General features: G+C 43.8%; 2 protein-coding genes across 6 annotated transcripts in view; both read right to left on the bottom strand.

The window, feature by feature from the left end:
- Positions 1-6,412, bottom strand: part of LOC119132309 (dual specificity tyrosine-phosphorylation-regulated kinase 1A-like) — a 7,954-nt gene extending 1,542 nt beyond the window's left edge. Inside the window, exons 1-12 of one of the 4 annotated variants that reach the window (XM_037267458.1) lie at positions 5,616-6,412; positions 4,309-4,370; positions 2,768-2,964; positions 2,555-2,647; positions 2,263-2,451; positions 1,992-2,139; positions 1,621-1,907; positions 1,388-1,534; positions 928-1,068; positions 535-838; positions 335-459; positions 1-178 (exon numbers count right to left, since the gene is read on the bottom strand). The exon at positions 1-178 is cut by the window's left edge and continues 1,542 nt beyond it. In XM_037267458.1, coding sequence (XP_037123353.1) covers positions 1-178; positions 335-459; positions 535-838; positions 928-1,068; positions 1,388-1,534; positions 1,621-1,907; positions 1,992-2,139; positions 2,263-2,451; positions 2,555-2,647; positions 2,768-2,964; positions 4,309-4,336 — 1,837 coding nt within the window. In that variant the 5' untranslated portion in view covers positions 4,337-4,370; positions 5,616-6,412. Of the gene's footprint in view, positions 179-334; positions 460-534; positions 839-927; positions 1,069-1,387; positions 1,535-1,620; positions 1,908-1,991; positions 2,140-2,262; positions 2,452-2,554; positions 2,648-2,767; positions 2,965-3,721; positions 3,958-4,308; positions 4,371-4,934; positions 5,340-5,615 lie in introns of those variants that run through there. The other 3 variants (XM_037267457.1, XM_037267459.1, XM_037267460.1) reach the window with 3 other exon arrangements.
- Positions 6,413-7,850: 1,438 nt separating this feature from the next.
- Positions 7,851-20,638, bottom strand: part of LOC119132192 (CD166 antigen homolog) — a 31,696-nt gene continuing 18,908 nt past the window's right edge. The window contains exons 2-16 of one of the 2 annotated variants that reach the window (XM_037267239.1): positions 16,094-16,200; positions 15,658-15,874; positions 15,397-15,461; positions 14,935-15,022; positions 14,194-14,367; positions 13,619-13,743; positions 13,395-13,527; positions 13,015-13,127; positions 12,787-12,913; positions 12,070-12,191; positions 10,227-10,359; positions 9,632-9,661; positions 9,183-9,294; positions 8,826-8,970; positions 7,851-8,760 (exon numbers count right to left, since the gene is read on the bottom strand). In XM_037267239.1, coding sequence (XP_037123134.1) covers positions 8,868-8,970; positions 9,183-9,294; positions 9,632-9,661; positions 10,227-10,359; positions 12,070-12,191; positions 12,787-12,913; positions 13,015-13,127; positions 13,395-13,527; positions 13,619-13,743; positions 14,194-14,367; positions 14,935-15,022; positions 15,397-15,461; positions 15,658-15,874; positions 16,094-16,200 — 1,649 coding nt within the window. In that variant the 3' untranslated portion in view covers positions 7,851-8,760; positions 8,826-8,867. The remainder of the gene's footprint in view (positions 8,761-8,825; positions 8,971-9,182; positions 9,295-9,631; positions 9,662-10,226; positions 10,360-12,069; positions 12,192-12,786; positions 12,914-13,014; positions 13,128-13,394; positions 13,528-13,618; positions 13,744-14,193; positions 14,368-14,934; positions 15,023-15,396; positions 15,462-15,657; positions 15,875-16,093; positions 16,201-20,638) is intronic. The other variant, XM_037267241.1, reaches the window with a different exon arrangement.

The following is a 20,638-nucleotide window of genomic DNA, read 5'->3' as shown; positions in this document are numbered from 1 at the left end:
GCGTGGCCATCATGGGCCCGTGGTGGTGGTGATGAGCGTGCGAGTGGGGATGCAGGGCCTTCGGGTGCTGGGGGGGGACGTGGAAGGTGGTCTCCTGGACTGGGTGGGTCTCGCCGGTGACTGACTCCGGTACGACGCCGCCTCCCCACACCAGCGGAGGCGGGTAAGGCTGTCGAGCCTGCTGACAAAGACAACGATTGATAGCGTCATGTGATGCTCCGGTTCAAAGAAATAAGTGCTACGTCGGCTTAAGAGTGAAATACATCCAATTGATTGGCGCTGAACCCTTACTCAAATCCAATCAATATCGGAATGTAGTAGAATGTAGTATGACCTGTGGGCAGAGGCTGTCTCCATCAATGGCTGGCATGGCAGTGCCAAAATGTCCTCCACTGTGTAAGTGGTGATGGGTGGGGTCTGATCTCGCTCTGCCACTGGTGCTTGTTCCAGAGGAGCCTCCTAAAGAAGCCATCAAAAGTGTTACAGCAGTACCGCCTAAACAAACGCTCTTCAATTTTCTCAAGAGTCATGTACCTGAACTGGAGGAGGTGCTGGAGGTGGTCCCCGAAGACTGGGACTGCTCCAAGGCGGGGCTGGTCGACACGCTGCTGCTCGTATTGGTCCCCTCATCCGCCGTCTTCTTGAAGAAGCTGTGCTGCAGGGCATAGTAGGGCTGGATGCGGCTCTTGGGGTCATAGTCCAGCATCCGCAGGATCAGGTCCTTGAACTTCAAGTAGTCGGCGACAGCGTGGCCAGACTCGCCTGCCCGCCGCCCACCCGGACCCCCGGTCTCCACGCCCAGGATGGAGTGGAGCTTCCGCGAAGCTGGAGGTTTATACTGCGAGGAAAAGAAAAAGAAAAGACAGTGACCTATCTTTTTCCATTTTATTTGGTGGATTCAGAAATTGTGTAAAGATCACCGCTTACCCTTTTGCCATCTTTGGTCTTTTTAACACTCCATGTACCATCTGAAAGCTTCTCAAAGAACTTCCTGGCTTTTGGGGCTAGGTCCATTATGTGATTAGGTGGGATGCCGAGAACCTCCACTATTTTGTTCATCTGGTCCACCTGAGAAAGTCATCACAAATCAGGTTCAACACATTTCAAGACAGGCCTGGACAACTTGCACATGTAAATTGCAAGTTGCTTATCAAACAAATTGTCAAAAATCACGTACATCCAATTAAGAAAAGTCACAAAGGAAGAGACGCATTTTCAGAGACTTCTGCATCTGCCTGTGACTACTGCCCATAAAATGAGACTTTAAAATGTAAATGTCCCACCACATTTTCATAATGACAAAAGGTGTGCAGGTATGGCGATATTGACCCACGTGACAAAACAACGGGCGTGGACATGATCTGTTGGATAATGGTCTTCCATATACCTCATTGGCTCCACTGAAGAGAGGCTCTCCTGTATGCATCTCCACCAAGATGCAACCCAAGGACCACATGTCGATGGCCAGGTCGTAGGGCATTCCCAGAAGCACCTCTGGGGAGCGGTAGAAGCGACTTTGGATATACTGGTATATCTGCACGGACAAAGACAAACAATTAGCACTTTGTATACATTTGGAATCCTGCACGCGACGCGGTCATGCCAAAGAGCATTAGGTACCCGTTGTCCCAGCTGGCACGAGCTGCCAAAGTCCACTATTTTGATGGCACTCCTCTTCGGGTTGCAGAGCAGGATGTTCTCGGGCTTCAGGTCACAGTGGATGATGCTGAGCTCGGGCGTGGCCAGGAACAGCAGCGCCGTGCATAGCTGCTGAGCGAACTTCCGGGTGAGGTTGAGCGAGACGCCGCGGAAGTTGGTATTTCGGAGCAGGTCGTACAGGTTATATGAAAGCATCTCAAACACGAGGCAGAGGTGGTTCCGAAACATGAAGTGCCGCTTCAGGTGAACTGTGGGAAAGAGACGGTTGTGTCCAGGCGTTACAAGAATTTGGAGTGTGTGACTGAACGGATTGGAAGCGAGTGTTTATTTACCAATGTAGTATTTCATCTCGGTGTCATGTTTATTCATAAGCTCTAGGAGGCGCACTTCAATCTGGGCTTGATTGAGGAAAGCTTTCTTGTTCTTGATGATCTTAATTGCAACCCATTCCTGCTCCGCTCGGTCGTACGCTTTCACAACCTAAAAAAAAAAAGAAAGACGTTCAACGGTCGGCTAAAGTTTGACTTAAATGACGACGGTTAAAATACTGAAAATAGCTGATGATTTACGCTTAGCTAACAAACGCGTAGCAGCAGTACCCACCTGTCCAAATGATCCTTTTCCTATCAAGGAATCAATCTCATATCGGTCCATCCACTTCTCCCCATTCTTGACGATGTAGTCATAGTTATCATCGTCATAGCCATCATTGAAGACCTTCCTTTCTTTTTTGTGACTGGAGTCTTCGCCCTGACCCTGTTGGTGCCGCCGCTTCTTTTTTGCATAATACACCTGAAGGGAGAAAGAAAAACAAAGTTTAGGGGCGGAAAGAAACAACAACAACAACAACATTAATTTGGGATTCATGTCATTGCTTCAGAATGCTCCGACTGACCTCATTGATGTGTTTGTATGTTTTGATAAGGTCAATGGAGAGCTTCCTCAGGGGAGCTGAAGTTGGGTCACGAAAGCACTGGGGCATGTGCCTCTGAAGTATCAAAAATGTTACATAACAGATCATAAATGACATGTTTGTCCTTTGGTCAACAATTCAAGCGCCACCGTTATTGAGCGGCGCTTTGGAGCTACTTGGGATGTGTCCCTGTACCTGATTGGCAGTGAGCTGTGTCGTCTGGTCGCTGTACGGTAAGACCGTAACAGATTGGTCAGTGCTTGGCTGGTGGCGCTCACTGTACTGCTGGTGCGTATGGGGCATTGGAGCAGCCATCTGAAGACCAGCAGTGTGTAAAGAAAAAGAGGGCGCAAGCCGGACAGACGAAGGTTTGCATGCTGAAGTCTCTCCTCCTGCAAGACATTAGCACCTTGCCTTGAGTCGCCGCGCCGGCGAGATATGCCATCAAAACAAAGAGACTAACCATGACAATGTGTCATTACAATGCAGAGGGGTAGTATTTACTTTTCACACACACGACATACAGGACAATGTGCCCTGTATTCATAGATCAACTACTCATTTGCTTTTCCAACAGGTAAGCATAGATCTGCATGTGTGCTCTTAAATGAGGGAAAAACGGTGCAAAAATGAAATGTAAGCAATATTTAATATTGACGCGTGTATTGAAATGATCAGTGTGATACAGCCGAACTGACAGATTTGCAGACAAAATGGGAGGAGGATAATCGCAGTGAAATGGCATATATGCGACAAAATTAACACGTTGCTTTTAAAGCATCAAATTGAACGAGTAAAATAAATCCTATTGGTTGCATGAGCAAGATGCAAGGAGAAAAAGGGCAGCGCATGAGCAGGCTGCAGAGTAAAAAGGGGTGAAAAGAAAGGCCCGGCATACTGTACAGTGAATCATCCTTCATTTTAAGGCAGAAGGAATGGGGGGGGGGAAAAAAAAAATATGAAATAGCACGTTGAGCTATCAGCATCTCTCAGCACACAACACAATTCAGCAGCGCTCCACAGTAACCACTATTCAGAATCCCAGCAACAGCACCTAATTAGCATAGCCTATCACCACAGAGATACAGCGTGATTTGGCAAGCCCATCAACGCACAGGCCAATCACAAGGCGGTATGCAAATAGCCTACTTTTGTTGCCAGGGCAGAGCGGCTCCCATTTTCCAATGAGAAAACAAGAAATAAACAAGAAATCAAATTGAACTTTGGCATACTTAGACGCCGCTTTCGACACGAGAGGCTGACGGCAAAATAGCCGCACAGCCCCAAAAGCTACACTCGCGACGAGAGCGTTGGAAAGCTGAGCCAGCCCGGGGAGCGCCTCAAAATACACGGCCAGCCCAGCGACAAGCAATAAAGGCAGGCGACGGACGGCAAGACGAGAGCGCGCAGGCAAAGGCTGTATTTAAAGGCGCACACAAGGTGTAACACAAGATGCCTTCTGCTCCACTTATAAATACATACATGACGACCTGGTTTAAATGGAACATTTCTTTGCAATTCTTCGACATGTTAGCTTCCATTTGCTAGCTTTAAAAACCACTACAGGTAATCACCTAATGCACTGAAAAGTTCAACTGCGCTGCATCTTTGTCCCACATAACAGCGTGATGCAAATTTGGAGAAGAGCACCGCGACAGGGAGGAACTTAACTTCACCGCTTCCCATTTAGTAGAAGAGGATATAGAGAGAGATGTAAACACACAACAACCGCTAACCTGGATGCATCTTGTGCAAAAATGTCATATCATCCTGGCAGGAGAGTCCAGCAGACAACCAACTACAAGGAATAAAAGCACATTATTATCACTAGTTTTGTGTGTGTGTGTGTGTTTATAATGAGACGTCCTCTACTAGTTTTAGTTGGTTTAAGTCTGTCTATGAGTTGTAGGATGTCCAGCGAGTTGAGTTCAAACTTTAAAAAGTCTACTTTGGAGATATAAAAGTCTGCAGAGTAGATTTTCTTGTCTGTATGGACTGGAGTTACAATCACACAGATTGTTTGGTTTTAACACTACATTCCCTCCAAAAATAGGAGCACACTGCTTCATTTTTTTGGGGTGGAAATTATCTTGATATATCTGTTCAGGACTGGCTGCATCTGAACAGTTCCTTTTCTGTCTCAACAATCCACAGAGGCCTTGAAGGTGCACTATATATATATATATAGAGAGATATATATAGATAGATAGATATATAGATATATATCTATATCATGATATCATATTAGTGACCTCTATAATAGGCCCCCCCATCAGACTGCATTCCAAAATCTTAAACCAGCCCGCAAATATCCATCTATATATGTAATAACGACCGCGGCTGTGGGTAGCGGTGTACTTACAGACGAAGGGGCGAATTTCGTCATGGCTGGAAATTATTAGAACGCATATTCAGTGCTATTCTGGTCCCCCGTAAACGCATGTCGTCCTTCCGAGGGGATTCGTCTAGTGATCCGATGCGATCCATCCATCCATCCATCCATCGGTGGTGGACAGGAAGGCTTTAGCTAGTGACGCTGTGCTCAATTGAGCCAGCGGGTTGTTGGGGCCCACTCAGCTGGTTCGTCAACAAGTCAACGTTAACCATTAGCCAAGGGCTTCGTTGAATTAGCACTCGGGCATTAGCAACATGAAGGCTAGACGAGCTCTCACACACATATGTATATAATTCAACCAATCCAGGTTTAAAATAAAGACGTGCGTGTGTGTTATAAAAAGCCCGATCGCACAATGACACTGTAATACCGCAGGGTTAATGTTAGCGGTACCAGCATGACTCTCCACACACAGCCGCCCCCCCCCCTTTTTTTTTTAGAACGCCTTCGAAATGGAAAATAGTCCTCATTTAACACTTCGACTTTCAGCCCCACGAATGGGTTAGCTAGCCCCGCCATGTACCGCGGTTGAGCTACCGTTCACAGATCCATCATCGATTTTGATTTATACATACAAAACAATCCGCACGAAGCACAAGGCTGCATCCCGTTTAAAAGAAAAACCAAATAAATGTAGTAGCCGCTCACCTCTGATGGCACGATCTTCATTTAAAGTCCAATAACCTGTATGATGAGGAAACTTATCCAGCTTGAGATTCTCCCCTCCCTTTGCACGGTTAGCGAGGAATGATCACGTTAAATCCAATCCGGCGTCCGTCTTCCGACGGGCAAATATGACAATTATTTGCCAGGCAGCTCTAATAAACACTCCATTTTGGACGGGGGATCGACGATCGGGAGGAACGTTACCATCAGCTGATGACTAGCAACATGCTAGCGTTGACTAGCACGCATAAGTTAGTGGCTAAGCTTTAGCGAATCGGGCTAGTGCTAGTTGACAAAATGAACGCGGCTAACGTTAGCGACCTGTCCCGGGCTAGCCTCGAGCTAACAATCGTTAGCCCCCGCCGCTAAATAAATGCTACGTCAAAGCGATTTTTACGCAGTCTTTTGTCAAATTCGCGTCGACCTCCTCGAGCGGCGCGACGGCGACGGTGGATTCGGCGTGTTTGAAAGCCCAAACGGACACCGCGTCCTCCGGTAATTCCGCTTTGGAATTTTGTGTCAATTTTCACAAAATGGCGCGCGGTCCAAACCTGCGCAGTGAACCGGCCCGGTGGACCACAGACGCGGACAAGCCGACTTTCGCGGCGGCGCCGCCTAATTATTTCTACCGCGTTAAAACGTCGGCCTCTTGATTTTCTTCACTCGATCCATTAGACGCATCTCGTTATCCGAAAACGTCAAATGTATATCCACTGACAGCATTATTCCGGCGGGAAGGGAGAAACATTTGAAAAAGACTGAAGCTGGAAGGGGGGGGGGGGGGGGGGGTGGGGGGAGGAAAAAAAAAACTCCTGACAAAATGGCGATGCGCTCGCTTGTTGCCATGGCAACTGTCAATCAAAACCCGAAAGTACCCGGATGCACCAATGACGAAGAAAATGTAACTGGCCAAAGAGGACAGAGAAACTCTTCCACAGCGCCTTACGCGTAACTTCATTGGATTTTTTTTTTTTTTACTTGTGGCTACACTTCAGCAGATATATGTACAAAGAGAAGTTTTATTAACTTTACGCAGCCATTTATATTGGAAAAAAGCTTCTTTTTATTTTTTATAGGTGTTTTGTATATTCTTTATAATACTGTAGCTTGTATTTTATTAGATTTCAGACAGAAATACTATGTAATATAATTTCCCTTGAATTATTACAATTAGACATTTGTATCTGAAAGAAATACTGAATTATATGGAAATATTGTAAAAATGTGACATGTGGCGTGGCTAATCATAGAAGTCACCATAATACATTAACAGAATGTTCTCTTTAATTTGAATACAATATTTAATTTTCTCACAACTAAGAACAGTATTGTTTGGTATTCGACTATTTTTCTTATTTACAAAAAACAGGTCTACTTCATGAGCTTGCAATTTGATTAACTGTTTTCAACGCAATACCTTAAGAAAAAAAATAAAAATCTTAAAGAAATCACTACAACCTAACAAAATTGCAGACGTGTGCTAACAGTGAAGTCTATTATTGACCACAAGATGGCAGCAGAGATTCAAATTGGTTGAAGAGCAAGATTTCACTGGACACTTTATTAGGTACATCTCTGGATTAAAAAAAACTGATAAAATCGTTGAATTCTGACTGTGACGCACGCGCACACACATAGAGAGAGAGCGAGATAGCATACATACACTCTGCAATTAACAATCTGGCCTTTGTATGAACTGTAAAGTGTCCTTGTGTGTCCAGTAAAGTGCTTTAAAAACAGATGTATTGTTATTCATTCTTTTGATTTGTAGTTTATTTTGTACATCGGCAGCAATTTCACTGGTGATGATCATGTAAAAGATTCGTATTTTAATGATCACGCAACTCTATATAATGATCATGTACTTCCATAGCCTATCTTCATGTCCAATTATACTAATTGCTGATCTGAATCCAGCTACTTATTACCCCTTTTAGTAGCTCCAGTACCACAAAGGATGTCACAGAGCTCAGACCTCCACAAAAGCTTAAACAGTCATAAATTGTCAGCAAAGTTTAATTGTTAAAAGGGGTTTATTTGAAGGAGGTGGCTAATCATTGGTGCTTTTGTGTCATCTAAGTAAGGGGGTCCCCAACATACCGGTATTAACTTAAGAAACTTTTTTTTTTTTTTTTAAATGCTGTTGAATGGCAATAACCCCCCCCCCCCACACACACACACACAATAAAAAAATAAAAAAATAAAACAGTGGCCATGTTTTCCAAATGTACACTTTATTTTAAACAAAAGTACAAAAAACAAAACAGATATTTACAATACTTGCATGGCAATGTTCACTTTCTTTGGTCATTCTTCCAATTGGATGCTTTCAAATCAGAAATTAACTAAGATACGTCTCAAGTCTGCAAGCGTGGTTTCATCAACAATTCAAAACTTGGGAAAAAAGCTCTTTTTCTTGCACAACATAAATAGTAACAGCAACAACGACAAAATAAAACTCATACTTCACAATGGAATCGTCCCATTTTGAGATCCAGCAGTGACAACTCAAACTCAAAAATGAAGACCCGAGCGGGTAGATTTCCTTGAAAGGGCAAGTGACATGGACATCACTCGCCGGGATCAATCTACCTGCTCGGTGGCGGCCGCCGCCACTGCACAGTACATTTGGAAAAAAAAATTATAAATGGCGCATCCTCGCCAAGACCAACATCAGTTATAACCCTTTAGTCCTTTCTCTACGCCACGAATGAACAAACAGATGTATATACATCCTAAAAAAGCAAAAAAAAAAAAAAAAAGCAGATGACATAACAAGACACGATGCGCTTTCCACACATCTTTACAGCAAAGGCAAAACTGGTCTAGAAGTGATTTCACTTGCAGCAACTAACCAAAAAAGTTCCTTTCTAACAAACATGACTGCTAACAGAAGACAGAGCTACAACTGTGTATATGCGCGCGCGTGTCAAGTAGTGCATGTAGATCACATACAGTATCCAATTGTCTGCTTTTTTTTTTTTCCTCCAGAGTGGGATTGGATTTGTAGTCAAATTCTCCCTGAAATCAAATCCAAGCTGTCTTCATTGTAATGTACACATTTTTTTTTCTTCTTTTCTCAAGAGATGAGGTGAGGAGGAGAAACGTGCAAAGTTCCATGTTCTCACTGCAAAGGACGACAACGTAAGTAGGAATTGACACGGGTTGTGACGAGTGCGCGAGTTTGCGTACCTTTCACATTCCCAACGGATGGCAGGCGGCTCGGGCGTTTCTCTACACTTCGGCTTTTTGGCTGTTCTCCTCCACCTTCTCCTCCAGCTTTCTCTCTTCCTCGGAGGAGCCGTTCTCCTTCTCGCCGGTCTTCCAGCTGCCTTGTCTAATGAGGGCGGCACATTTGGTTAAGCTGACACCCACGGCACTCACCGGCTTTTAAAGCCGCACACACGCAAAGATACAGTAGGCGTGTTATTTGGGCTAAAAATGCTAGCTGACATGATTCCCGAGCCTCATAAGTACAAAATACATTTGTTGATGTGATCGCACGAACATATTCCACTCGACCGCATAGTGGTCGCAATTACGACTCACTTGGATTTCTTCTGGTAGATCCCGTAAGCCAGCCCAATGACCATGGCGGCGATGAGAAGTCCAACCACCACCCCGACCACCAACTTGGTTTGATCGGCGTCGTCCGATTGGTCTGCGTGACACAAAACAAACGCCGGCGTCACGCCGCTGACGGTCACGCGCCAGTGCGGACCTTCCTGACCACAAACAGGAAGTTGAACCCTAAACGCGTTGGCTGGATGGACACACTGCCACTGTACGTGATTATGACTCGCTGGGGTAAATGTTAATGACAGCAATCCTGTTTGTGACGTAATTTGTTCAGCCAGCAGGAAAATGGGTCATGTTTGCCAGGATGCTGGTGGCGCCGTTCCTTCCGTGTATCAGTATTCCGCACGTATCGCTTTCTTTCAGACAACATTTGCTCTCCGGCCGCTTCCACCACATGCAAAAAGACGTCTACGACTTACCTCGTTTATCCACTCTCACCTCCTCAAATACTGAAATCAGATACGAAATGAAAATTATCGTTCAACCAAGGCAAAAATGACGTCTAAGGCTACTACGTCTAGTCTACTGTCTGCATGCAGGAGTTTCGAATCAGAGAGAGGACGAGTCGACTTGAGTCCCAGCATCCCAACACACACCCGCGCAGACATGACTCAGCGGGAAAAGAGGATACGGCAGTGACTCAGCAATCGTTTAGGATGAGACGGTTGGCATGCAAGTTATTTGTGATGATGGACAAAAGTATTTTGACATACCTGAAAAAAGTCATCACTTAATTAGTGTGGTAGAAGCCTTCGTAATTAACCACAATTACTGAACATTTACGGTGTTTGTAAATGCTAAATGCCCCAATACTTTTGTCCACATTGTGTTATTGTTAGTACATATTTGTTTACCAGTGAAGAAAAAAAAAGCAGTTAATGAAAGTGAATAATGATAAGTGTCATAATGTTGAGTCAGCATGCGAGCGGATTGGACAGCTGCGTCGGTGGAGCGGAAGCGCCGATGAAGGCGGCTTAGCGGATGACGCCACCGGGTGGGCTACGGCGTACTTACGAGACGACACATTGATGTCCCGCGTGTCCTCGCCAAATTCGTTGGACACGGTGCAGGAGACGGTCAGGTTGACAGTGGGCACCACCGTGATTTTGTGCGTGACCTTGCCATTGACGAAGGGACTTTCATCATGCTGTGGGGGGGGGGAGAGAAAATTGCAGCACGGTTCATTTGCCTTTTCAGAGAAGATCGTTTTTTTAATGGCGGCATGTCTTCTCCAATAACACCTACATTTAATAATAATGAATTAAAGCACAAAGGAGAACTGTGCGAGTGTTATTTGAGGAATGACTCTTGTAACCTGGGACGTTGACAAAATGGCGAGTGCTTTTAAGCACCACTAGGAGGCAATGTTCAACCAGTTTGAGTTTCTCGTTCAAGTGTATGCCCGGAAGCGCTGAAGCCGATACCACACACAAAAAAAAAAAAAACCACACACACACAAAAGAATAAGCAACACCCTTTGAGTGCAGCTTGGACTAAAGCAAAGAAAATTATCCCGCGCAAATAGATTTCCAGACCAAAGCCCCTCGAGGTCACGGATGTAATTCACTCTGCCCGCGTTGACACTTTTGTCCTGTCAGTCGCCTCTCAGGTACACTAAGTGAAGAAACAAAAACCAAAAAAAAGCGGGATTTTTACTTTGTGTCAACAAGGTGATCGTGCCTGGGAGAAATTAAGCTTGTTTGTGCTTTCCAAGGGTGCACCTGCCTCGAATTGCCAGGATCGGATATGTTCACAGGTGCGACAGCTGCAGGTGGAAAGAAAACCAAACAAAAGGCAATGTGGCGCTCATCAGGATCATCCAGTGAAGATAGGAGGGGGGGGTGGGTGATGCTTTTGGAAAATCCGCTCCTTTCTTCAGGCCACGTCTCATTTATGCTCAGTTATTGAAAATAAAAGAGATTTTACGAGTAAAAGGCAGCCCCTCCAATAGGTCCTTAATACTCTTAGAGAAGAATTGTACTGAATAAAGGTGTAGATTTAAGAAAGTTTTGTCATTAAATAAAGTTAGAATCATACAGGACAAACGTCATTTTACAGGAAAGAGTAATGTTATTTCCTTAAAATATGTTTTACATGAATCAAATTAAAAATGTAATTTTCAAATGAAACGACATTAACTGATACTATTTATTCATTATACGGAAAACGTCATGGGTGATGTTTCATACTTTCACACGTTCATCAACAATTTTAAAAATATGAATAGACTTGGTTTTCCTGAAAAAGACTGAGTGACATTAGCGTTGTAAAAGCATTTCCCCCCCCCCCCATCTCATTTTGTGGTGTGAACGTTGATATGTCAGACATAATAAGAACACATTTTCATATGGACAGCAGGCGTCAAAGCAAATTGACAATGACGCTCTTCTGTCTCGTGCGAATGATATGTTTTAACTCAAATATGCGTTTGATTTCTTAAAATACATCAAGTGAAACACCAGATGTCTGCAAAAAAAAAAAAGACTTTCCAGGTTATCAGCGTATTTCTACATTGTAAAAAATGTCTCAACAATCAATTCCTTTCTTCATTATTAGAGATTATCAAATCCAAAATAGGGGAAAAGAGCTATTGATCTTCACGTAACCTTGGTAACGGTGACAATACGGCTAATTGGTTTTGCGATCCCAAATTGGCGGCACAGCTGACTGCTGTGTTGCTTTTTGGAGAAAGAAAAATCAACAAAAAAAACAAAAACAGAAAAACATTTATGATCACAACCCTCCTTTTGCTTTTGCTTGTATAGTTTCCAGAGAAAAAGGAATGAAAACAATTTCTCTCGTCGCCACTGTGGCACTATGTGTGTGTGTGTGTGTGTGTGTGTGTGTGTGTACATACCGAGGTGCCATTGATGCTCCAGGAAACAGATGGCTTTGGAGAGCCCTCGGCCTCACAAATCAAGACTTTATGTTGACCATCTTCACTACGGTGTTTGGACAGCTGTTTGATCACTGGAGCGCCTGCAACAAACACGACGCTCTTGTGATGTTCCTTTTTCATTCACACACACACATCCAATATAAAGTGCAGAGCTCAAAGCAATAGCCAGAAGTGTTCACTTCTTTTTTTTTTTTGATGATTGAAACTGTCAACCTCCCGTTTCAACCCAAAAGAGTGAACAGCAGTGATAATAAACTTGGCAAAGACCACTAATTAGTCAAAAGGACATCATTTGCCTAATCCTGCCAGTTTTTTTGTTAACTCTATAGCTGTCAGGGACTTTGTAGAGTCTCAGCTGGTTGCCTGGCAACAGCTCCTGGACAGCTGGGCACAGAAATGCAAAGAAATCACAAAGGGTCATTTTTCTTTCCCCCCTTCATCTTTTTGTATGCAAAAAATGAGAGGGCATGCTAATTTGTGCTAATCGAAAGCAACGTTTCCTTTCCGTTTGAATAAAATATGGCTTTCCTGAGGCGAAGCTACCGAGGAGACAAGCTGAGCTCAGCCTGACTGATATGACAATTAAAATGTGACAAATAATTATGAATTAGATATTTTCTTGTGAATAGGTCTTTATTGAAAATGGGCATTTCGACATACAATTTGAGTCCGTACCTTCAACAACCAGGTCAAAAGAAACCTTCCTGCGGAGTGCCCCCATCTCCACCTCACCCTCATAGAGGCCAGAATCGGAGTACTTCAGCTTGTTAAACTTGGGCTCTTTGTCCAGCTTGACATTGTCCTGATTAGAACAAAATAGTATTTTTCGTTTCAAGAGTAAACTATTCTTTGAGGCAGACGCTTTCGACAGCCCGAGTTGTTTTTTTTGTTTGTTTTTTTTACCTTGGTCCAGGAGACTTTTGATTCGCCCGAAGAGTCGATCTGAAAAGACAGCTCCAAGGCCTCCCCGGCTGTCTTGATGACGTTCCCAGTGGGGCTTAAATTGATGTCTAGGTCTGAGAGAGACAAAGACGTGAGAGGATGGAGAAAAGACGGCTCGTGTCTCTGACAAGCTCGGAGATATTTCTATTATTAACTCCACTTCTTTTGTTGCACCGCGGCTTATTAGCGGAGAATGACACAACAAAGTACGAAGACCAAGAGATCTGAACGGTACGGGGCAAACACGCTTTACTCTCGACAGCAACACAAGAGGCTCCAAAAATAAAAAAAAGGAGAAAAATGACAGTCATTTTTCAGACAAACACGGCGTGATGTCTTACAATTGACTGTGACGTCCTTGGAAGCCATCATGGCGGGGTTGTCAATTAGGGAGCATTGGTATTCACCGGTGGTGTCACGGGAGACATGAGCGAGGGTGTATGTATTTGTATTTTTCACCGGGATGACATCGCCCTGCAAACACACACGCACAATAGCCGCTGATTAGCTCGGGGTGGTCCGCTGATTAACGACACCGTGTGAGACTTTGGCTCATCAGCGGTACCTTCAGGTGGAAGTTAAAGCTGGTCGGCGCCGGGTTGCCATCCGCTACGCATTTGAGGGTCACGTTGTCGCCTTCCAGCAGAGGTTCTGGGGCAATCACTTGAAGGATGATGTTCTCCGTGGAGTCTGGGAGCAAATAGTAAGCCGTGACAATGAGGTGCTCTTAAAGGTGCCAAGCCAGCAAAACAAAACATATTTGGATGGTAGTTGTTGGCCCAAAAAAATATTTTTCAAAACGCGAGGCAAAATTCAGTTTGCGCTGAGTCTTTGACAGACCCCTTGTGTGAAAGTGCACCCGCTTATTTGGAGGCCACAGCGAGCAAGCAGCTTCAATATTTAATGGCGCTTTTGCATTAATCCTGTTTTGCCGGCTCATCCCCGCAACACGGGAGGACCAAAAAGTTTTTCAGATAACCCGTATAACACTGTTGGTTCTAAAAAGAAAGAAGAAAAAACACATTTTCATTCAAGGGAGGTAAACACGAGTCGAAATTATTATTTCATAGTCCCGCAGTGATGAAACTCAGAGAAACATTTGCAATTTTGCATCCAAACGAAGAAAGTCGGTCGACTCACATGTGATGGTGAAAGTGAGCTCGGATGACATCAACTCCTTGCCAACTTGGTGCCGAGCGCTGCACGAGAACTGTGCGTCGGCGTCCTCTTTGGTAGCCGAGTACTCCAGCGTGGACGAGGTGCTGGACAGGCCGGTCACGGGGTCAACCTGCACCGAGCCTCGGATGGAAACGCCTGCGCCGATAAACAAACGACGAGCCGTCACAAAGACGCGATCGCAAATTTAGAACTTCAGCCCCATGTGGAAATTCTGTTGACTCGTTCTCTTTTGATGTACACTACAAATAGACTTCACGAGGAACTCCAGACTAGGACGAACAGACTCCGGGGCAGTCAGTTTTCCATGCGGCATTAAACAAATCAGTCAAGTCAACAATAACAGTATGATAATCTATGTCCAAGCTAGGCTAACGTTAGCATGTGTGCTTGTTTTAGTCATCGGGTATCAACAGATATCACAATGACAGCACAAGGATGAAATATTGACCGAATAATGAACAAGAATGGTCACCGATTTGATATCAGCTCGCCGCCCTCGGACCAAGTAGCAAAAATCGACAGCGTCAAATGAGATGCGGTATAAGGAAAACGGTGTAGTGATCCACATAGCTGACTTTTGTGCAGCTAATGTGGGATCAATTCTCAATCAATGACTCGTTGACATTCACACCATTCAAGGACCTTAACGGGAGAGAAAACCAATCGGAGACAGCGCATCCTTTTTGTAAACAAAGAACGCACCTTTGACGCCATCCACCAGAGGTTTGTTGTCCTTCAGCCATGTGACGTTGGCTGCCGGGTTGGCGTCTTTTGCGACACAAGTGGCCAGCTGTGGAACGACATGACAAAAATCCCTCAAAAAAACACTTCGAAAGTCACTCAGCAAATATCAGTAAAGCCAACCCTCCCCCTCCCGGCTCCTGATAACTTGAGGATATTCTACGCAATGGACCATGAAACGCCCAAAGACATTTCTCTGGTCCTGCGGGAATTCTAATTGCAGCGGCGTGGGATGTGCTGCTTACTAATTCATGAGCACCACTTCAAAAGGGCTCATTACTGTAGTAACATGGTCACCACAACGCCTCAAGAGAGGGGAGGGAGGGGGGAGTTTCCCTTGATGTTTAAAAAAAAAAAAAAAAAAAAAAAAGATGTCGGTATAAGTAACGTTTGTCACACAGGGAATGAAAAAGAAAAAAACACCTTGGTAGGTTTGCCGATCTCCAGCTCTGGTGCCTTGTCAGAAATCTCCACTCCTGCGGGCGCCTCTGTAATACAAACAGTTATAAATATATTGATGATCCGAGTGGCAGCATGCACTCCAAAAAGGTCACACAGACGGGAAATCCTTTGAATTTCTATTAGGGCGTGGTTTCCAAAATATTCCAATTTGGAAACTAGCTTGGAAATTCACATTAACAGCTTCCAATTTTGAACACTCCGGGAACTGTTGACGCGACTCACTGTAGACAACCACGTTGACCGGGTACTCGTAGATATCTAAGCTGAGCACCACCATGCAGGTAAAAGTGCGCTGGTCACTCAGCTTGGCGTTAGACAGTAGCAGACTGGAGTTGGCGGCCATGTTGATGCGGCCCTTGTATTCATCCGTGGCGATAATGGAGACGCTTTCGGTTTTCGTTCTGACCAGCAGGTCTCCTCCGTGTCCATCCCCTTTATTCTGGGGAGATTTTGTTGCCAAAGACATGAGGAACACACATACACACACACAGACACACACACACACACAACTGTCACATTGAGAAACAGACGCACGCTCCGGTGCACCACAAATGCACTCAGACTGGGCGTGGCTCCGACATGATAAATGGGTGTCGGACCTTGGGTGTCAGACGGACTCGAACGTTTTGAATCCACTGACCTCCCCCCGCCAACTTACATATTTCCACTTTGTCATCAGAACATCTTCCGCTTTCACGGCTCCTTTGTTGCACGGAATCTCCAACGTTTGGCCGTACATGCCCACCACCGTCTCCAGGCTGCTTGCTGTGAGGACACAAAGGGACGGGACATGTTTTTAAAATGATGAATAAATGATCATTTTAAAAAAAAAAAGATAACGTATTTTTATATTGAATTAGTGATGAGCATTCAAATAAATACCAAATGTTTTTTTAATATATATTTATTTCTGTGTATTCTACTCTATCATTTCCACCACCAAATTTAATAATTCACACGACTTCATTTAGTATTTGACTCAAGTGAATAGCACTTATAATTAAAGAACTCCCATCAGATAGACATACAAAAAAAAAAAACCTCTTGGCCTAAATTTCCATTCACAACATCACCATGGAGACAAAGTGCTGGCAAGGAGGAGCCTTGGATTGGATGCGACGAGGGTTAAGAGGTAGAAGGCTGCAGGGAACCAGAGGCTAGCGTGGCCCAACTGATAATGAGCAGTTATTCTCGTTAACTTTTTCACGGGGACCAAGCGCGAGGACTCTGGGAGCTGTGCTCACGAGTGGCTGTCAGCTCATCCAGAGTGAAAGCTTGAATATGAAACAGCTCATCGGCACTTAAGTTCAATCTAAGAGGACAGAGTAGTCAGTCCCCAAACGCGTTTTGGGAGAAGAGTAATGTCCTTGCACTAAGAGGAAACTAAAGACACATTAAAGAGTGGCTGTTATTCATCGCGTCACATCGTATTCAAGTCTAAACGACAGACGCTAAACGCTTCCGCTTCCTGTGTTGTAAAGCAGCAGACTTTAAATAGATGAAAAAAGATGAGCTGCTCTAATTTGCTTCGCAATTTCCTTCAATTTTGAAGTTTAAAAATGCTAAACTATGTGAGAAATTGTTGGGATTGTTGCAATAAGAGTGTAAGGCGATTAATCGATTGAAACGATTAATCGAAAAACTTGAGTAATTTGAGGTTGAAGCAATGTGTCAAAGCTCAAAGCTTTGCTGGGATGATGGGTTTTTTTTTTCCGGTTTTTTTTTGGGACACAGCAGAATGCTCCGGCGGACACAAGCAACACTGCGTGTAGAAATAAATTGGCACGATGACAGCCAGCCAGGAGGAAACAGTCGATAAAAGACAGAAGTTTCATTTCACAAAAGAAGATACAGCCAGGTTTATTTGATTTAATATAGCCAACCACCTTTAGTCAAAAGTCATTAGAATCAATAATCAAAATTGATCAAATTACTCGATTAATTAAAATCAATGGGAATAAAAGTAATATTTTGAGAATATATGGGTCATATTTTTGGGGGGAAAATTGGCATACTAGGAGAAAAAAATTAAACTTAAGTAAATTAAAGTTATAAGAATAAAGTTGAAATAAAAGCAATAACTTTACCCTCATATTGACAGAATTTTTCCCCCCACATTTTGATTATTATTATTAGCACAAGCATCGTTGTTTCATTCCTATTTTGTGACTTTTTTTTATAGTTTTACTTTTGTGTTCAGCAAGGTCATAATCAATCTTTTTTTACACAGACATCAAATATATCCAAAAGCGTTGCTGGCATTTTAAAATGTGATGTCCTTGCTTGTTAGCGCGCTTTAGCAGTGGGAATGCATTTATTACATTTTCAGAAACCTTGCAGTGGCATTTTTCAATACAATACCTGGATTTACAAATGGGGCTTGTTGGCATTTAAACACATGGAATACACTTTAATACACTGAAAAACTGCACGGAGTCGAGTTGATCTGCGGCTCTTTGGGCGCGAGAAACAACAACAAGGGAAGCAAAACCTGCCTGAGTTGACGTTTGAACAATAAGGAAGCAAACCGGGTAAACAGCGATGCAGAACAAAGGTAATAAGGGCAGTAAAACTGAATAGAGGGAAAGCAGCTGATTGGCTACTGGACAGAGAGGAGGGGCGGGGCTTACAAGCTTGATAAGACGCAGGTGGAAAAGCAAACAAAAGACAGGAAGGTGAGATATGCAGGTGAAAAAATGGATAAAATCAAAGAGGAAGCAATAACTCCGGGTAGACGCTACAAGACTTTAGCCCGAGTTTCAGAGTTGAGGTTTTATTTTTGTGCCGTGCTGACGCAAATGCAATGAAATTGTCTCTGGTGCTTCAAGAGGGCTTTTGAAGTCCAAAGGACATCCTACGCATATGGATGCTCTGCTCATCTGCTAGATTTTGCGCATTATCTGGATTGGGGAACAGTTTTATATACAATTTATTTCCCAAGGTCAAATTCATACAACAAGTGAAACGAAAGAAAGGGCTTTTGTGGAGAAACAAGAACAAATAAGCTTGAGAGCTCACTAGAACATAAATATGAAGCGCTGCGCACATGTCGAGTCAACGTGTCAAGAGGCCATTTCCACATGCTGCTGTTTTGGTTAGCAAATAAGTTGGTCAAAGCACAGATAATACATTGTTTTTCTTCTGAAGGGGAAAAAGACAGCATATATTTGTCTAAAGTCGTCAAAACAAAACTGTGGCTACCGCTAATGCTAATTTGAGCACAGAGTGGAGCTTAGGAGAGGAGCCAATATCTAACCCTGAAATCGCCAGTGTAGGTTAGCGGTAGACTACAATGTCCATTTCCAAATTACAATGGCCGTTTTTTTTTTTTATTCCAACAGAGCTGTATTCATCCACTCTGAGAACATTTAGAAAGTGGATTTAAGAAGCCGGGTTGTTATAGGCACGGATTGCATTGTTAAACAATGACAGCTAATCGCACGCTGGAGACGACAGAGCCGCCGCTGCCGCCGTCGACCGAGATAAGGTAATCCTTCTCAACAAAAGTCGATGATCTCTGTGACTTCACTTTGACAAGCACACATGAGCAACTGTCTCCAACCCCAGTTGAAATCAAAGCGCATTCCTTTGCGTGTCATCAAGTGTCATTTATTAACCACATTAACCCGTTGAACTGGGGCGGGAATTTTCGACTCTGGTGGGAATGTTACCGAAACGGCGGGAAAGGGGTGAATCGGGTCGACAGGTGAGCGAGAGTGCCGGGAGGCGGAGATGCTTTTCATGTTCCTGATGAAGGTGCCTTGGTAACAGGCGTGAGACGGGGTAGGGTGGTGGCTAGGCTCCAAGCTCACCGAGGGAAATCAACCGGCACGCACTCATCGCAACGTCCCTCCTTAGCCACTTGAAACCTCCCCCCCCCCTACACACACACACACTCGTCATTCAGCGGCACAAGAAAGAACCAGTCCAAACTGATTAAGCACTGAAAATGAGGGTTGCGCATTGAATGGAGGTCCCGTGGCGCATGTCCGCAAAGACAGGATGGCAAATAGCCTCCTTGCAGCGGTGGATCAGTGGTGAGGGGGCAGAAAGGAGCACTTCACTTGGATCGATACCACTTGGGAAAAGGCTTGCAGTTTCTAATGAAGGCTCCTTCTGATAAGGAGCCTCCTTCTTTTTGTAAATAAACTCACTGGCCGAGAGAGTGAGTACACATTTTGTGGAGTTGGAAGTGGTGCTGTGAATAAAATATATGGACGAGTAAAATAAATGACTTCCACTGATTATTGGGTAACATTGAGGTAAAATGGGGAGCACTAATTGGCTACAATCAGCAGAGGCGCTATTTTTCCCCTGATAGGAGTTTTTTGAGTTTTTCCTTGCCCTCCTGGGAGTTTAAGATCAGGGGATGTTTGAGAATAATTGTCATTTTTTGTATATGTGAAGCCCTTTGAGACTTGTTTGTGATTTAGGGCTATAGAAATAAACTTGACTTGACTTGTTGAGTCGAGCTTGCAGAAGGAAGTTAATTAAGTTAAATTAATTTGGCCTATTTAGCCAGCTCATGTTTCAGCATCAATTTAGATTTTTTTTTTTTTTAAAAGCAAATTAATTGATTGAAGAATTATGGGGACGAGTTGTGTTGATGTTGGTCAATCAAGTCTTTGGTAGCTTTTGGTAAAAAAAAAAACAATTTAAAAACTTTTGGTTAAACAAAACCTTTTTAGACTTTTACAACTTTTTTTATCCGTTTTGCTGTTGTGTAATCAGCAAGGCGACGAAGCTGACCGAGCGATTCTTCACCTTCCGACTTTGTGTCAGACGTAGAACAGTAACAGTGTGAAATGGAATTTTCTCACTTGGGTTATGTTGAAAGCACGCAGTGGTGAAAATAACCCGCTTCGGTGGAGCTCCGTGTAAAACGGGCTGTAATTAACTCGCGGTTTCTTACCAAAACCATTTTTTTCGCACCGTTTTTAATACTTTTCTTTATAGAAGTGTCGCTGATATTTTTAACTGATAGTAATAACAAGATTTTGAAACGACAGGTGTGAGCAAAATTCGGAGTTGTTGTTTGACCTTGTCGATGTGCTCTGCTTGTGATAAAAGTGCAAGCGGAAAGGCAAAATTCTATTCGATTAAGCGGGAGCGCCTAATGGTTATCTTGATTCCAATGATTTTGGAAATTTCCTAATTTATCCATTGTCACGCGAGCTGAAGTCCCACAGGAAGATGTGGCATG

The sequence above is a fragment of the Syngnathus acus genome, chromosome 13, assembly GCF_901709675.1.
Source record: "Syngnathus acus chromosome 13, fSynAcu1.2, whole genome shotgun sequence".
Classification (NCBI taxonomy): domain Eukaryota; kingdom Metazoa; phylum Chordata; class Actinopteri; order Syngnathiformes; family Syngnathidae; genus Syngnathus; species Syngnathus acus.
The sequence above is the reverse complement of the archived record's forward strand: the minus strand, read 5'-3'. Positions and strand labels throughout refer to the sequence as shown.